At 42.4% G+C, this 18,796-nt stretch overlaps 2 protein-coding genes across 2 annotated transcripts; both read right to left on the bottom strand.

Moving 5' to 3' along the window:
- Positions 1 to 15,527: 15,527 nt before the first annotated feature.
- Positions 15,528 to 15,728, bottom strand: BDB00DRAFT_723869 (uncharacterized protein; the record flags this gene model as incomplete). The annotated part of the gene is made up of 1 exon (XM_053118220.1): positions 15,528 to 15,728. A coding segment is annotated over one exon (201 nt), but the record flags the coding sequence as incomplete, so codon positions are not given.
- A 775-nt stretch (positions 15,729 to 16,503) lies between these two features.
- On the bottom strand, positions 16,504 to 17,055 carry BDB00DRAFT_791274 (uncharacterized protein; the record flags this gene model as incomplete). The annotated part of the gene is made up of 1 exon (XM_053121028.1): positions 16,504 to 17,055. One exon carries the CDS (start codon positions 17,053 to 17,055, stop codon positions 16,504 to 16,506), a length of 552 nt encoding a protein of 183 aa, XP_052975460.1.
- Positions 17,056 to 18,796: the final 1,741 nt, after the last annotated feature.

The following is an 18,796-nucleotide window of genomic DNA, read 5'->3' as shown; positions in this document are numbered from 1 at the left end:
CACTTCTTACAATAGGTGATGGGCAAGCACCTTACACTGATGCTGTTCAAATTCCTGAAGAATGGCGCATGGATGCAAATGATGTTACTGCACTCATTGATTTCATCTACCCATCCATTCGATCCTTTGACCCTCTTCATGAGCACTATCATGGGCGGGCTATTTTAGCGGCGAAAAATGTCGACGTTGACGAGATCAACGAAACAGCGTACAACCTTTTCCCTGGTGATGGACGTGAGTACAGGTCTTCGGATTGTATTGTCGATGCCGATGATCCTGACTACGCCCAAGCCAACTATCCTGTTGAATTTCCCAACAACTTGACTGCCAGTAGAATTCCCTCGCATTCTTTACAGCTCAAGGTCGGTATGCCATTGGTGCTCTTGCGCAACATCAATCCGGATGCAGGTCTGTGCAATGGCACAAAGCTTTTTGTCACCCGCCTTCTCGACCATTCCATTGCTGTTAAGCAAATTGACCAAGGGCATGCAGGTCGAGTTCACTATCTTTCTCACATCCACATATGCACGACAGAAGGTGACTATCCTTTCATCCTTTCTCGCCGCCAATTCCCTGTCCGCCCGGCATTTGCCATGACCATCCACAAAGCACAAGATCAAACCCTCGAGCATGTCGGCATCCGTCTTTGTGAGCCTGTCTTTGCCCACGGTCAATTGTATGTTGCACTCTCCCGCGCTACCAACCCTAACAATATCCGTGTTGCCATCGACCTTGAGCGTGTCACCGACCCCGCTACAGCTTCAACCACCAACATCGTCTACCGTGAGGTGCTTTTAAACCCTCCTACACCGCCACAACCGCAATCACAAACACCCACACACACACAACCAACTGTTGCCGACGAGTAAATCTTTACGCTGCTCTACCGATCCTCACTACTATTATACCACCATCATCACAATATAGATTTCTTTTTTCTTCTGTCATTTCCATTATTATTATTATCCATCTATTTCTTTCTATTCCACTATCAAGCATCATCTGTCGCCCTATTTTTTGATTCTAAAATACAATATAATTAGGTTGGGGTTCGGGTTTAGAGGGGTTGTTGGGGGGACGCAAATATGATCATCAATGTCATATTAGCAAAAGCATCTCCAGACCGTAACAATGAATTGGGTTTCGGTCTTTGCTTTAGTAAGTAGAGCGAGCTTGATTGAGCATGTAACTATCACATCTTTCATAATGTCCAAAGTTTTCCATTTCAACAAAATGTCCAAGACCCATTTCAAGAGCAAGAGAATTCCACCTTTGAAAATTCTAACGTGTAAATTTTGCGAAGAAACTGAACACGATCTGTTCAGTTGCGAGGTGTACATCGAATTACACGACCACCTCATTATTTGCGAGGATTGCCGATGTGTTGGGCATGAATCATCTGAGAGTACGGAATGCATTAACTCGGGTAATTAGCGTTGACACGGTAAAATCATACAGATATTCTTACTGTGTATGAAGTATTAACTTTGGGTATTTTTTAAAGCAGTGACGGCATCCTTTTTTTAACCAAGCAATAAAAACAATTTCCACAACCGTTTCCGACATCACTTTGAAGCAGAATACTTTGAGAACATATTTTCAGCATTGTTTGAAGAACACTTGGGGGGCGGCACTGGACAGGAGAGGGTATGTCAAGGGGTTGAAAAACAGCTTGACATGTGGGTGGCAAGGACATGTCAAGATGATGTCAAGCTGCTTTTAACCCCTTGACATTTCTGTAGAAACAGCAAGTTAAGGGTCTATCAAGCTGTTTTAACAGCTTGACATATGGTATCCAAATTTAGGCATGTATGTTACTACATATGCATGCAAAGAGCAATGTAGTTCCCCCAGTTTCTCTACATATGGACCGGGTACTAGAGCTGTATCAAGCTGACAGAGGTCTGCATAGCATGTTTTAGCGTGTTATAATTTGTGCATATACCAAACGAATAAAATGACCACAGTAGGTATCAATTTTATATAGCAGCGATGATTATGATGGTATGGTAATAAGCAACCGAATTTTATTTATTTCAATATTAGAGTAGCAAAACAAAATTATTAAGGATTCAAAGGAGTCAAAACGGGAGCAAACAATAAAAGCAAAAGCAAAGAGAGCATCTATGTATCTGTGTATGTCTGTGTGAATATGCATACAATCTCTAGCTGGTGATGGGGCCGAAAATAACAAGAGTGAATCGCAACAATGCCGTGTGTGTTGATGACCCATGGTCCACTCAAAAAGTTTGTGCTGCAACTAGGTGAAAGTGAATATAGAAGTGTTACCTTTTTCTAAAAGCGCCATATGAAGTGTGGCAGCACTGACCAGCTTTCGCAGCAACACTAGGAATGACGTGAGATTGAGCGTGTATGAAGGATCTAGTTAGATGTTTGGCATGAGAGATCGTAGCAACAGTGGTAGCATTATGGGTAGAAGGCTGTAGTTCAAAGACAAAAAATGGAGTATATAGATAGAAAGAATGAAGAACTTACAAGCTTCGTCCTATGATGGTGCCGCCTACACTTTTGGACAGGAGAACAGATGATCGCGTCCTGAGCTATAAGAATACCCAAATTAAAGTGGTATTAGATAGAGCCATAAAAGTTAAAACTAGTTTGACCACAACATGAGTAAAGAGGTGCTTCATGAACCTGTACTTACGAGCCTTGAGAGAGTAGTGCGTCGCGTCAAGAAGGGAGGAAGTAAAGTGAAAAGAAAGAGAAAGAGGCGGGATAAAGAGAGAGATAGATTGATGCGGAATAAAACTAGCTGCAATACCAAAAGAAAAAGTGACCCTGATCATGCACAAAAAAGAGCACCAGACAGAACAATCCCCCACCCGATAAAAGGTTCCCCCCACATCCAAACCAATCTATTATACCAACCTCTTTCTGTCCACATACATCTTCGTACCTACTCCAAAAAAAGTGAGCGTTGACAAGACGAAGCATTACAGCTGTAGTTATGTGATGTATACTGAGATGATCTTATATAGATGCCCACTGTATCTGAATTGCAAGCCCAACGTCAACGACGTATGGCAGTGCGTGAGGCCGATGTCGAACAGGCCAACAGTGCCTTGGATCGGCAGCAGCAGCAGCAGCAGCAGCAAAATGCGCTTTTGGATCGAGTCGTTGGTTTGGAAGCTGAGAACCAGGTGATGCGATCCAAGCTCACCACGATGGGCCGAGCAGTTGCTGGTATGGTAACTCGTGGTGCCACTACTGGTACTGATGCTACCGATGAGAGGAATGGTAGCGAGCAAGTGCAAGCTCGTGGCCGCCGTGCTCCAACTGCATCTGTAAGTTTGTCGTGTTCTGTCAAGAGAGATTGAGACGGCTGGTGCAAAGAAATTGCTCATTAAATAATATTGCCTTCATATATAAAAGGAGTGCATACGCGCTTACAATGGACGGCTTAGAAACGCTGGCCTAGGGCTCGACCTCAGTTTCACCAATAGCCACAACAAGGAGGCTGTGAAGCACCTTGTTGAGTATGTCCACGGTCAAGGGTGCTTTAACTTGAGCAAGGGCCATATCAGGAATATGGTCTACCACCACTTCGACCATAAGCGCACGATGTCGAGACAGTCGGCTGCAACAAAAGCCCAGAGAAAAGTGACGAAACGGCGTTACCAACGTCGATACAATGTAAGCAAAAGTAGTAGTAGAAGGGCGTCGCATAAAATAATGAAGCTTGACGATGTTGACAGAAATCGATACGGCGACTTAACGTTTTCCGACGCCATGCATTCGAGCTGGAGGAGCAGTACCCTGGCGGATCGTCATTGCTGCAGGCCGAATATATGTCGGATGAGGAGACCGACAATGAGGGGAGCACTGAAGGCTTGAGTAGCGTTAAGCGCGTGTCAGTCTTTGTGCCCGAATGGCGCAGTGAGAGGGTAATGATTTAGAAAGCGGGTGTTCTTTGCATACACATCTTATTGAAGAAATTGGTATAGGCAAACGTTTTCTTGGCGAGACTCGACGAGTACAGTGCGCCCACTATTGATGCCCAGCTGAATGCGCTCGCACGAACAGCGGCTCGAAAGGCGGGCACCTTGGTCAAGAAGGTGCACTCGCAGCTGCAAGACTGGATGCTTGCATAACTAATAAAATGGTTACCAGCTATATGCTGTGTGGGTTCGGGGTGGGCAAAAGAAGTTTATACCATATGTGACTGAATGGGGGGTGGGGGTGTGTGGGGGAGAAAGAGACTGCTTCAGAGAGGAGGAAAGAAAATTTGAAAATTGAATCGTAGCACTGCTTCTACTATTTGATTTACGCCAACATCTTTTTCGGCAATGGAATTACAACAGTTCTACCACTTGCATGCGTTTGATCATACTTTACAACTGCCACCTGCCCATATAGACGATGAACGGGCACGATGCAGTCCATGTCTTCAGCACGGAAGTGGCTACGCCACGTCTCCAGGTAAATGTCAACAAATAGCGGCTCATTGCTGCTGAAGATGCTGTACCACCTAACAAAAGCAAAAACGAGCTTTTCAAGCTGGCCGTTGACCATCAATTCGTGCCGAAAGAAGTACTGGATCTCGCATGGCCAAGCGATAGGCTCGCCTCGATCCTCTGCCTGGTACAACACCTGTGCATGTGCACCTCGACGTGATCGCGCTTCTTTACTTCTGTATAGCTGACCCATAATGCGTATGGTCTTAATTTTCTCGTATCGGTTGTTGACAAAAACTCGGCCTGCTTGCGCTTCTCTATAGTAGTCGAGTTCGGCACTATATACCGACCGGTAGAATGCGAGAAGGTACTCATACACTGGCTCAATCATGAAGCTTGTTGGCGCAGTGTCTAATGGATACGCATCTGGCGGCAATGGCTCGCTTCCAGTGGCCAGCTCTGTACTCGTCGACAGCGCAAAGAAATCGTGAGGGTCAAACGTACTATGCGCAATGTCAACACTTTGCTGAATCGGTTGTACGATGTCAAGGAAGTGATTCAAAAAGTCGAAATGGCTTGGTCTATCATCGAAGCGGGCTTCAAACGACCGGACAAAGTCGCGAGCACCTGTCTTTTGCAAGAACTTCTTCATAAATTCATCTCGAACGAATCCTTCTGGTTGGTATCGATCTCCTTTAAATACCATTATATCTCTCAAAACTAAATAGCCAGAAAGCGTATAAAGGTCCAAAATCCTCGATCGTTACATCCAAATGCATATGTAGATGCATATTCGGCGTGACCTCTTCTGCTCCGTACAAGCGTTCCACACCACGGCAAAAGGACAGCAAAAGCGTACTGGCTTCTTCGATCTCATCCATAGTGATTGATGGTTTGACTAGCAGTCGACAGGCATTTACAAACTGCAGCCAATGTTGAAGGAGGTGGCGGGGGAGATGGTTTTGCAAAACAAATGGCGAGTACACAATACACCACGATTTCCAATCATCAGCAGTCATGAAGGAGAAGCCAGCTTCTATCTTTCGCTTCAAGGAAACGTAGTCGGGGGGGAGCACAATGCTGTCGGCCAACACCTGCATTTCTCGAAGGTCCTGCCTCGTCAAGTCGCCATTCTCGATCCATGTCTTTGTCATACGCTTTGCTGTCCCGAGGAACAGGTTATGCATCGGATCAATGATCGTACAGCAACAGGGTCAAAGTATTCAAGGCGGTGCAATTCTGACCATCGAGTTCCGGTGTCGCGTTCGATTTCTCGGCGAGCAGCAAGTGTGTCAGCTTGCCGCCATTGTTCGGCGTCATGGCGATTGCTTTCGCGTGTCCGCAGCTCCCATTCCTCCATTTCGAATCCTGAGTAGTCGATGTCTGTTGTACCAGGAAATACGAAAAACTGGCGAGCGCATTTATGGCAAGCACAAGTGCTAGCATGGGAAGTGAACCCACCGGTTTTTCTGGCAGCAGGTATGTCACAAGCATTGAGTAGTAGGGCCAAACGTACTTGTGCTCCCTCTGGATGCTCGTTCGTTCCAACTGTTTTCCAATCATACCATTCAAGCAAATCATCGACCATTGGGCGCAAGTAGTGGTTCATGTCGGATGTGCTTGGCTCTCGCGGACCTGGCATTACTCCAATGAGTATAACATTCTCCGTTTTGTAACGCTCAGATCGAGGGAGATTATTGACGGTCAAATATAATGCACCGCATGAGTATGTCGAATTCGTGAACGGGCCGAACCAGTCAACATTGAGCGTCAACAACAGCGAACGAGCCTCTGCGGCAAAGCGACGACCAGCACGATCAGCAAACTCTCGCCACATGTCGCCATCATAAACGTCGTAAAATGTATTTGCGACACGTCTGCGATCGCGCCATGTTTCGATCATCGTCTCAAATCCCGGTCGTTTGAACAGTCGCTCAATACTTGCAGATAAGGGCTAGTAAGCAAATTCTTTGATTGGCGACAATCTATTGCCCACTGATCTGAACAATGCTCGGCCACATAGGCGACTGTAACGGATATCGTTATTTGTGCATGTACGTGGGCAATCTGGCGTCAAAAGGTAAATGCTATGGCATGTCGGACATGATACATAACGTCGTAAAGAATCAATTTGGGTAGCGATGCCGGTGATACGACGCAATGTGGCAAGAGAGAGAGGAAGACGGTCAGAAGATGGAAAAGGAAGATCTTCGAGAAGGATTGCACAAAACTCAATAAGCGTGCTCGACGTTCGTTCAGAGAGGAAGTGCAACTGGAACAGAACAAGGAAAACAAGGACAAGAACGTAGGGATGAGAATACCCTGGAAGCAAGGGTGTTTGTGGATGAAGGTAAGCAGCATCTTTAGAAGGATATGAGAAACTTTGAATGAGTGAAATAAAAATGGGTTTTCCAAAAAAAAAATTGCACACACCTTGTTCGTCAATACTGGCTGTTTCTTCTTCATTCACATTGTCTGCTTCGACATCCCATTCAACATCTTCGGCATCGAGCAAACGTTCGGTGCCGCCAACACTGTCTCTGTCTTCCTCCACTCCAAAGACATTGTCCTCGTCAGAGAACAACAAACGACGACTCGCAGCAGCTATTATATACCGTTCAACCATTCAACAATAAATCATATATCCCTTCCTTGACACTATCCATCACTTATCTCAACATACCAGGAGAGGAAGAAGGAGCATCAATATCATGAATAGCTATTCATCCAACAATAAGTTATCTTACTCTCTTTCTATTATTGATCAATTATCTCGACATACCAAGAGAACGGGAAGTGGAAGGCTCATTCGAAACGTCATCACCAATATCCATTTCGTCAATATCCATATTATCTGATGCTTCAGATAAGGAAGGCTGTTCGCCTTCAAAAGTGGCTATGAGAGCGCTTACTGTGTTCACGAAACGTCTGGTTACTAAATAATGTCAACACTTTGAACGCTACTATGAAACAAATATACCGTTGTGCGAGATTCCTTCTCTAGCCGAATTTACAGCACGCTGAGTGTGCTGCTCTCTTTGTATACGAGTAACCTCGCGAAAACCGAAAATGCTGCTTCTGAAACATTCCGGACAAAAGCATTCGACCCTTTCTGGATTATAATCCATGATGGGAATGCAATGAGGACGAAGAACAACAAATTGGGACGATTCCATTTTTTATTTTCTTCCTTAAATTGACCCCCGCTGTTGTCCCTTACTCGCTTATGAATGGGTCTTTCCTCCTGCTACTACTGGGATCAAGAAATCCTTTTTATACTGTGTTACATGTTTATACGTCCGCCGCATTGTTGCGTTGTGCTTGTGTATAAACTTCATGTAAAAAAATATATAATGCAGATACATATACGGAATACAATATCACACAAGCTTTTCTTCTGCATGAAGGAAGGAGCAGTAAGATGCGTTATTTTGCATAGAATCGGGGACAGAGTTGCTGGAAGCCATTTTTATAGGGGGTGTTCATATAGGGTAAGATGAAATTGTAAAAAAAAAAGTAGGGATGTAACCCCCCAACAACTATTTTCTAAAAGCAAAGTAGCCAGAAACCATAGCATTGCTCTTAGCACTCTCATGCATTAGCGCGCTTTTCAGTTACTTTTATGGGATAACCTCGAATGCAGATCAGGTAGTTGGTGCATATCTACTAAATTTAGTCTATACAACCTGGTTAGTTTTTTCCTTGGTACCCCAACAGCTTGCCACCACATGTCAAGCTGTTTTTTAACCACTTGACATTTGGTTTTTCGTGCGGTGTCTATGCTTACTTTGGTTGTTAGCACTAAGCAGTTCGATATCAAGAAAGGGATCTGATTCAGGAAAGTATATTTTTGAGAGCGTCTTTTATAATGACTTTATGTTTTGTCACTCAATTAGTTTATATTTGCTACAGATGAATACCATTATTATTGTTTGCAGTCGGACCAATGTGGATCGGATTGGGGTTGGTCACGATGTAGTGCACTGTGTATTCATTCTTACCTTTTTTAAGGGCGTATTGGATTACTGCTCATCGACTATAGGTGCTACTATACATGCTCTTAGGAATGTAGCAAATTTAAGCGACATATTGCCAGCAGCAAATGTAAATGGATGGCGTTGTTTACGATAAAGGTTCGTAAAAGTTATGGTACGATAATAAAGTAGCACAATATGGATTGTGTTGGGGGAGTAATCAACGATCTCACTTGATGCTCTTCCTTGCATACTTGGACTTCTTCTACGCATTGTTTCTTACACTTCCTTTTCTTATGCATGGCCTGTTACTTTTCACTACGATCATGCCTATTGCACAGGCCACCACTTTCTTCAACGATTTAATATCCAGTGCTACGGGAACGCCAAGTGGATACAACTTTGTCATGCTCAAGGTGTAAGGTGGTAGGTAAGATTGGAATATAGAAAGATGGATAAAGTGTTGGTCGGTGGAATCGACGCGCTACTTGCATAATCTGTGGCAAATGTTTGGATCGGATTTTGTAAGTGTGTATGTGATGAGTACTTTTCAAAAGTTCTTTTTTTTGGTTCACTGGATTCCCTTTCTCTTTCCTCTTCCTCCTCCTTCTTCTTCTTCCTCTCACTACGTAGCAGATACAACAGCCAGTTTTTATATACATCGATTTTTATTTACAGTCTTGTTTGAAGGTGATCCTCTTGGCTCTTATTCTTTCCTTTTTACATTTTTCTACGGTTTATCTTGCTTATATGGTACATACTGACTTAAACCATGAGCTGTCGAAAATTGAGAATTTTTGAAACACCGCGGCTAAATTTGCACCTGAAACACCCGATATGTTTCTTCAGGAAATTACATGATCGATAGCTATACTCATTTATTTATAAAAGTCAGAAATAACAGAGGTAAAAATAAAAACTAATCACTTGCTCCAATTCTGCGGTGGGATTTGTAACTTCTAGAAGTAAATTTCTCTACGATCTTGGCAGCTTCACGATCGTCTTTCATATCCTTGTATGCTTGGATATAACGCCAGCAACGGTTGTAGTATCGACATATTGCCAAAGGAGGATCATCAGGAGGAGACGTGCGATCAAGATAGCCATCGAGATTATTTTTCAAGGAAGAATAAGAGTAATTACACTCTTTTCTTGCAATACGTTTCGACGCGCCCTAGTATCTTTCGATCCAGTTGGTTTCACAATGGTACTTCGGATACAATGCAAAGAGATAGCCTGCCTTGAGTACAGCTTCGTGCAACATCGTTTTTTGGGCAACGAAGTCAGGTTGAGCTTGAAGCATATGGAAGGGGCAGCAGTCATTGTACTCATTTGGAGGAGCTTTGCAATTGGTTATCCAATGTTGTTTCTTTGCCTCGAATTCACTCCAACGACCAAGACCACGCTCTTCCAGTATAGTCCTAAGTCCTTTTTGAATCCAGGTTCGGACCTCTTTTGGACCACGTTTTGTCTTGACTACTTCTTTTTGCAAAATATAGAAGTTCTGTATCTTCTGTTCGCCGTTAAAATCGGTGTACTTGCCAGGTAAGATAACTCTTTCTTCGATCCCCTTTAGCACTTTGTCCTTCAAGGTAAATTTGCTTGCTAATTTTGCACTTGCTCCGTAGGCATTGTGGTTGCTGGACTGGTCGAATACAAACAAAGCCTGGCAGTCAGGGTGGAGTCGCTCAAAGAGAGGAATGGCATCTTCTTTTAGCTGCTCCAGCATATCTTTTGAGGTCCAGTAGCCATCACAGTTCACACCTGCGAAAAAGAACTTCCGTGATTTCCAACCTTTGATCCTCATAGTTCCATGACATGGGCACTGGAACTCGCTAACCATGATTGATCCTCCTGGAGACTTCTTTCTGATTGGATTTTCACCTTCATAGAGCCAAAGATCAGTTTTGCCATCGTTTGAGTAGAAGGTTGATTCGTCATGGGTTACCATGACAATCTTCCTTTGTCCTTCCGGTAGCCAAGGTTCTTGGATGACATGCTCTTGCCCTTCAGGATACGTTTCCATGAATTGCTTATATTCAATCATCTGTGCTGCCCACGTTTGACGATATTTCACCACATCTTCGCGCTCGTGACCGTCGACGTAAACGTCCTTTTTGTTCGTATGATACTTGTAGCCCCATTCATGAAGGTAATTGCTTAGGACAGAAGCTGATATTTGTCCTGGAAGTCCAAGGAGTGTCGGAATGACAATCTCGTTCAGAAACTTCAACAATTCTGGCAAGTCTCTATGCTGTGGTTTTGTTTCTTTCAGCCAATGCTGTGCTGCTTCAGCCACGTCTTCATCACTTAGAAGTGATAATCGCTTGACGTGTTTGCCTTGCTGATGTGGTGAAATGCGGCCAGTCTCGAGATACTGTTTGGCATAAAAACATCGAATTACCATGGGTCGATAATACTTGGATGGACATATCCATGCAATCCTAGCTGCTATTTCAGATGCTGCTATTGCTCCTTTGCCTCCAACGCGTTCGCGGAAATACGCATGGACCGCAATGTATTTTCTCAGCTCAAAGTCATTCAAGCCCCTTTCCGCCTCTTTCTTAATGTTCATTCGGGGAACAACGAGAGGTTCCAGCCGTTCGCATGCTTCTTCCATAGTCATCATCGGCTTGTAGTCGAGCAGCGACTCTATCCATTCTTCATTGGCACTTGTCGTCTCTTGCGACGCTTCTGTGTCGGTTGTTTCAGCAGTGCTACGCATGAAATCGGTAATACGGTAAGACCCATTTGCCTTCTTTGCTGCTATTTGCTGCCGGTAGTACTTTGTCGTTCTTCCATTTCCCTAGTACGGGCCACGTGAGCACACTTCATTACTCGATCGTATACCAAAATCAGGTATAGAAGCAGTCGAATCAGGTTCATCGTCGATTGATGCAAGTATCTCGAAATCGTCAAGTTCCTGATCTTCAACAATCGGGATTTGCACAGTGCGATCCTCAAGTAACGGTGAAATGGATCCAAAATGCTTGTAAGTGGTATTGTTCCGCTGCTCTTTGGCGCGTCTTTGTCGCTTGTTTGGAGGGGGCATGGGTGTGATAAACGCAGGTTGTGATAGATAATAAGAGAAGGATAATTATTAAAAGACAATATGAAATACAGTGAGAGTCAAATATGAGATAATTTCACTAAATGAATTCACAACCCTTTATATACTGTTGGAGATGCTATCAAAACTTCCGTTCGGATGAACTGATAAATGGATCGCAGACATGCCGGGTTTCGGATGTTTCAAAGATGAAGAAGGATGGGAAGGTTGAGTTTGTCGGCCATGATAATAGTCATTGTCTTCCGATTGTAAAGAGTAATCTTTGCCTCGATCAGTGCGTTCCTTGTTTGGTGAAGTCTCACTTTTGTCTGTGCTGGAATTAGTATCCGCTCTTTGACAGGTACACTTCACTCAACTCAGATAATGTAGATTGAAACTAAGTACTGACAATGGTTGGTCCTGAGTTATGATTCTCGATTCTGATTCATGTTTAAGAGATTATCGATATTATATTGCAACGAAGTATTGACAATAGTTGGTCCTGAGTCATTCTCGATTGTGATCCATGTTTGAGAGATTATCAATATGGTGCTAATTATGTAATATTTGATTCATCCATGTGTGAGGTGTTCTCTCTACTGCATTTTAATGGTTACGAAGAAGATGGTGGAGTGGGTTGAGTTATTTGGATCAAACTCAAAGTAGTGTAGTTTCACCACAATGAGCGAGTATCAATGAAGGAAACACAACCCTTGTGAAAAAGCAGTATGATGATGAGGATAACATGTTTGTGTAACCATGACAAATACAATGTTACACAGGCTGTAATAGCCTACATCACCTCACTGATCTACCCCTCCCACCTTGTCGAATTCTTGGGTCTATAGGGTTTAATCCTTAATTGTAAATTCTTAAAAGGTTTTATTGTTTAAAGATAAATCATTGTTTAAACATGTTTAGGAAAAATAAAAAATTAGATTATAATTTTTTTATTTTTAAAACTTTTATCTTTTTTTTAAACTTTTATCTTTTTTTTTAAACTTTTTTTTTTAATTCTTTGAAAGGTTTATGTTTCATATAAACCTTTTTAAACCTTTTAAAGATTTATATCCTTTAAGGTTTAATATTTAATTTGAAAAGTAGCGGAGCGGTAGTGAGCATACCCCCCCTTTAGTTGAGGACGAAGGACGAAAACTAACTTGTCAATGAGATTTAGAGTCGGGAGGTGAAAGGAATAACTAAAATTAATTTACTGTTTACAGTAAAATTAATTATTATGGATTGAACCTCTATATAGTAAATTTTCATATTCCGACAAAACTTTGATGGCTATCAGAGCTCTCTAAAACACCTTTTTTCATAAAGTAACGAGTAAGAAATGCTTATAATATGCTATTAAACACATCTTGCTGGTTAGAATCTCAAAAAATTCACTTTAGACAACTCTGATACACTTTCTTTTTTTGGGTCGGTATTTCAAATATATTAACGATTCAAGTCAGTATGCACCATACTAATGCACGCCTTCATTATACCATTTCATACAACACAGTTCGTACTTTATACCTTTTGAAGCTGCTGTCGCTGCCAGATGTTATATATAGCTAGAAGAGCGTAAGTTTCCCTTTTTTCATTTTATCTACTGTATACCATTTATCTATAACCCTGACTAACTACAATCTACCACCCATCTCATCGTGCCACATGTACACTACGAACTTATTCATGCCTTGCTAAGGCTTCCTAACGTGATGAAATGGAGTGCTACTATTACGGCTGACTCATATGGATGATAAGGATCAAGGCCTTATAGGTATATGTATCTTTGTTAGTACTCTTTTCCTATGATATATGACGAGCTTCGTTGTCTCTGCACCATTGGTATATATCAAACTGCTCCTTTCGCAGCCGGTTTTTAACTCCTTCATCCTATGAATTATGCATTCTGGATTCTTCACTAACAATCTTCATTGTGTCTTTTAGGTATGTTATCTCCAAAATCGTCTATGAACATCTCCTTCTACACTGCTTTTGCTTTCACTTATAATTTGACTCAACATGCATTTCTCCGTAGCAGGACTGCCATCCTTTGCACTATCTCTTTTCGACTACAGCCTTCCTTTTTAAAATCATTACATAACATAGACTTACATTTGATGACGTTCTTTTAATGTTCTATAAAGCATAATCTTGTATTGATTTTTTATACAAAATATAATAAAAACGGTTGTGGACACCCACAATAATATATATATTACAGTGAACCCCCGCTTTTTGCACCCCCGTTTATTGCAGATCCCCACTTATTGCAACTTTTTTGAGCAGATTCCCGCTCAACACTTAGTAAAATTGCAGATTCCTCGGTTTTTGCAGATTGCAACTTGGAAATCGGGACCTGCAATTTCCCGCTTCAGCCTTATATATTGTATATTAATCTCAAACTTCAGAGACAGTGAGACTCGAACCAGTGACAAAAGAGATACACTATTGTATTCTATTATTTAAGAGCTTTTAAACTAAATAAGGAAAAATGTGATTGCCAGCTTATCGATCCCACTTGTGTAACATATTCACATTTTGCAGTTCCTCAGATTTTGCAACTTTTTTGACGGTATTCCCGCTGTTGCAAAAAGCGGGGGTTCACTGTACACATGACCATGAATATAAAAACCAATAGCATGCTTTGTCCGTTTACTATATGTGTGATAAAAAGAACGAAAATATGCAATGCGTAATCCTTCTTTTTACGAACCTACTACAGAAGGCACCCGGTCCAAATGCAATGTATAGTAAGACCGTTATAGATATCTACATGTATGATGTAATCAAATTATGAGCTTGGGGGACTACATGCGCATAAAAATATCAAGGTGTAAAAAGACCTTGATATTTACTCGAAAAGCTAAATATTAAGGTGTTTGAAAACACCTTTATATTTTATAGAAAAGCTGTATATCAAGGTAATATCAAGCTCTTTTCTACCCCTTGATATTCCCCTGCAAGCCCAGTGCTACTAAGTAACTGCCATGGCAACTCTATATCTTGTTGCTGGCATGAACAAGTCGACTGGACGCGACATGGGGAAAATAGCCTCTATTGACAATGCAACGAAACATTGTATACCGTCCAAAGGAAACAAGTAGGTCTCGCGAAGGGTTGTGGCGGTTGGTGTGGAGGATGTGTTCTTGGAGGAATTTGTTGAACTATTTGCCTTTTTCTGATTCAAAATGAATAGCAGTGGCGAAACGTTCGATATCCTCCACGATGTGATGCAAGATGTGTAGCTTGGGTTTGTTACCCATCTTACTATTGGCGGTCATATTTCCTTGCGCAATAAGGAAATTGTCGACAACACCAATCATAGCCGTCAATTCCTCCGTCTTCTTTTCAGCAGCAGCTTGTACATAGAGAACTTTGTTTCTATCTTGGACATGAATAATAGCGACATGACCTCTCCATGTACACGGAAGCAGTCAAAGAACGCCTGGAGACCCTCCATTTTCTCCTCGCTTTTTGCTGACCAACCATGATGGAGGAGATCGTTGAGGATGACGGCTGCTTGCTGGCTAATGACCTTGTAATCGCGACCGACAAAGGAACGGCGAAGACGCAGACTACTGCTGAGCATGCGACGGAAGGCTTTCGAGTCGTAGCTGCGGCACTTGAGCTCGAGGTCTTTGAGCTCGTCGCTGTCAAGATAATTGCAAAATTCAAGCAAGAGATATTTGGTAACTCCCAGCATCGTGGTGTGCAGTATCTCTACTAGGCAGTCTTTCGTAATGTCAAACGCCTCGAGGTTGCCCAACGCCTCTACACTAGTCAGTTTATATCCTACAGCAGTAGGATTCGTTGTCATGGTGTCATTTGGCAATCGCACCGGATCCTCCAGATCAAGACCTATTGACAGCATTGCAACGTCAGTAATATTGCGAGGTAGAGCTGCCTAGTGCTCATCACATCCTTTATAGTAGTAGCACTTGCGACAAGGGAAAGTTGAAGCAAGGCCTTTGCTACACACGAGTTCGGCGTGCCGTGGATTGTCGGCCAAATAAAGCACAGCGGCGCCACCACCAACACGTCCTGATTGCTAGCAGCATCGAACATCACCACACCCTTTTCAAGCTCGCACAAGTCCTCGACAATAAAGGGAAGCATCTCCAAAGCAGTCAATTTGTTGTGGACAGCGATCAAGTGCGTGTTCTCCCGTTTGTTGCGTTCAGTGAGTAGAAGCGCAGCGGGCGTTAGAGACCAGCTATCGAACTTGTTCCATTTTTTTGATCGGTTGCCGCTAGTGTCATCAATGAACAAGTTCACTGGTACGATCTTGACAGGCAGCCGACGATCGTAACGCAGACCGATTCTGAAATCACTATGCTTCGTAAAGTCAATAGGGATGAACTCGCCGCTGTCGAAATCGCATATATCCCCAGCAGCACCGGAACTGGTCACCTTTGCAGCAACGTGCTCAAGATAATGCCATTTGCAATTGGCATCATAATCAAGGGCAAGTCTATCGATTGGCACTGTTATGTAGTATAGATGTTCAGGATCGCTCTCGTAGGAAAGTACGGCTACTTCTATGTTACCCTGCTTTTTGGCCAGTTTGACGGGACAGATGTCGGCAAATGTAATACCATGCTTAGTGTAGAACTTTGCAATTTTGCACGTTGTTTGCTGCCCGATGCCGATTATTTTGGCATAATCACCAACCCAAAGCATTGCTCCTACAGAATTGTAACGCACGGATGCTGGAATAGATTGCAGGTGTTCCATTTACTGCCTTGCGTCAATTCGATTCGCTGGTCAGGCGTTTTGTCGGGTAGAGCACTCAAACTCGAAGAGACAGTTGGATCAGCGTTGAGGAGCTTTAAGCAATCTGATGGCTTATGCATATGTGCCGTAACTTTGACGGTTTCGTCTGTATTAGGCTTGCTGATCTCTGCTTTGACTGTTGTTATTCTTATTTTTGGCACTTTGCTTCGCTTAGCATACGATGGATCCATCATCCAACGAACAGATGGCACTTTGAGGTCCTTATCCTCACGAAACATCACGGCTACATCTTCGAGAAGACTTTTCAGCTGCTTTTTAATCATCCTGTCTTTCAGGCGATCGTCTGCGGGAAGAAGGCAGCAAGACGAAATTGCAACTGGTTCTCGAAAGGATACCAGTCTTCGTTGGTCTCGTAGTCGACGCTGAAATCGAGCGGATTATCACCATCATCATCACCTTCGTCGATTTCATCGTCGCTGCCACCATCACTCTCCACATCAGCAGCGAACTCGGCATTAGCACCGGATTCCTGCCACCGAGAGAGGAAAACACCGTACGACTGACGCAAAGCAGCAATGTCGACCGACTCGTCGTCACTGTCATCGTCGTCTTCGACGTCGTCGTTGCTACCACTATGCTGCTGCTGGTGCTCCTCTCCCGAATTGGTGCTGTCAACGTCCATATCCTCAGCATTAGAAGCCGAAGCACGGACGATGCAGGCATCATAGTCAGCAACATTCACCTGATGTTTCGATGAGCTAACATGAGTTTTCCAGTTTCCTAAGCCATCTCCAAGCTTGATGACAGTGTTACAAGGAACACATGTTTTGGTTTTAGGCTGCTTCTGAGTTTGTGCGTTAATGGAGAAGACGTTGAAGGACATGGTCGAATGGAGATGGTTGTAATTGAGAATAAAGGTGAGTGCAAAAGAGAAAAAAAAAGGTTAAGTGCTGAGTTAAATTAAGAATGCCTCAGCTCAATTTCCGTCTCCCTTTTTCTCCACCTTCTTCTTGCCCACCATCTTTTGCAATTCAGGTAACAATGTCTTACTTATTTTCTTCGTTTAAGACCATTGAAACCTAAATTAATATAGCATCTTCTTAGATGTTCTCAAACTAATCTGTAGGCTATTATAAAACAAGGTAAGAATGCTTAGTTGCTTGTTTGAAATTTGAAAAAAGCTCTCTTTAGTGACTAATCTCTTTTTGAATTAATAGTCATGATGGTGCTATAAGTGCTTTTATTGGAGACTCTCTGTAAGTATACGTTTATTCCTTTAGGGCATGGGCTATTAAACGGCATGGAAATCGCTGATATAAGTTTCTGTTAAACCATAGGCTAACTATAGGCTATATGAAGTACATGCCGATTTATACTGCTCATATCTTTGGTAATTTGAAAATGATGACGCGTTGACAAAACCTATATAAGCTATTAAGGCTAATCATCATCTTTTTAAAAGCAATACTAGAATGGCATAACCTCAAGTAACAGATTCACAACTGTTTTTTGAAATTCTTTTTGCAAGCTTGAAAGCGTCATCGATTATTTTATTAGTGTGTTTAGTTACGCAGTATCCATAAAATTTAGCCCATAATTATTTTCAATAAAGGTTTTTTTTACGCCAATCCTATTCCAAAATGCAAAGCCTCATCATCTGCATCTCATCGTAAATGCATGAGGGGTGGGGGGACCTGGTTCTTTTTCTGCTGTCCCAATATGGTAGCTACATGCGATAACTCAAAAAGGCAACTGGTTTCCTCTTTTTTTTTGCACGGGTGTGTACATCCTATAATATAATGATGCTTCCCAATAAGAAGATTGACTACTTGAATACAAGTACCTTATACATATTATATGTATATATAGGTCACAACGGGTCAACGGGCTGACCCGCAGGTCAGAAAAGCATCAACCTAACCCGTTGACCTGTCCTTAACCCGCAGGTTAGATTGCGACCCCTATGTAATACTACTCAATCCTTTGACTTTGCTATTACCATCCACATTCTCTTCTAAATGACAATGCTACTGCTATTCACATCCTCTTTTATAGTTTAAAAATAAAGTGTATTTATACTAGTCTCACTGCATAGTAATAGTTTTTGAACAAAAGAATGATTTTCATGTCTAGTTTTACTTTAAAGCTCAATAAAACTAAATATTGCTTGCTGAAAAAAAAATAGCAGCTACAGGAATCGAACCTGCGCCTTCCCAAGCCTCAACTGGATTGGGAAGGCGCCATAGTCCACTCGACCATGGCAGCATACTAGTATATTTCAGCTATTGCGTTGCAACTATACCGCACAATTATAAGAAAGGGGTGTGACTGCCATACTTCTGGAGTGTATGTTTAGACCAAAAATAAGCTCACAAAAATAGTTTTCTATATAAGGCAGCTTCAGTGGCTATGTGACTGCTATTGCCGTTTGAGTATGTTGTTGCCATATATGATAGATACATGTACTGCAATTTACAGCACTCTAGCTACAATATTGCACCTTCTAGAGGTCTTAATACACCTTAAATAAAGCCACTTTCAGTGATTTTTATACATCCACATATGTAATGTCTAAAATAAGCAATGTGCCTGTCTTCTATAAAAGCATACTTAGATGTATATAC

The sequence above is a fragment of the Zychaea mexicana genome (genome assembly GCF_025766255.1).
Source record: "Zychaea mexicana strain RSA 1403 chromosome Unknown BDB00scaffold_93, whole genome shotgun sequence".
Taxonomy (NCBI): domain Eukaryota; kingdom Fungi; phylum Mucoromycota; class Mucoromycetes; order Mucorales; family Lichtheimiaceae; genus Zychaea; species Zychaea mexicana.
This window is presented reverse-complemented; position numbering and strand designations above follow the sequence as displayed.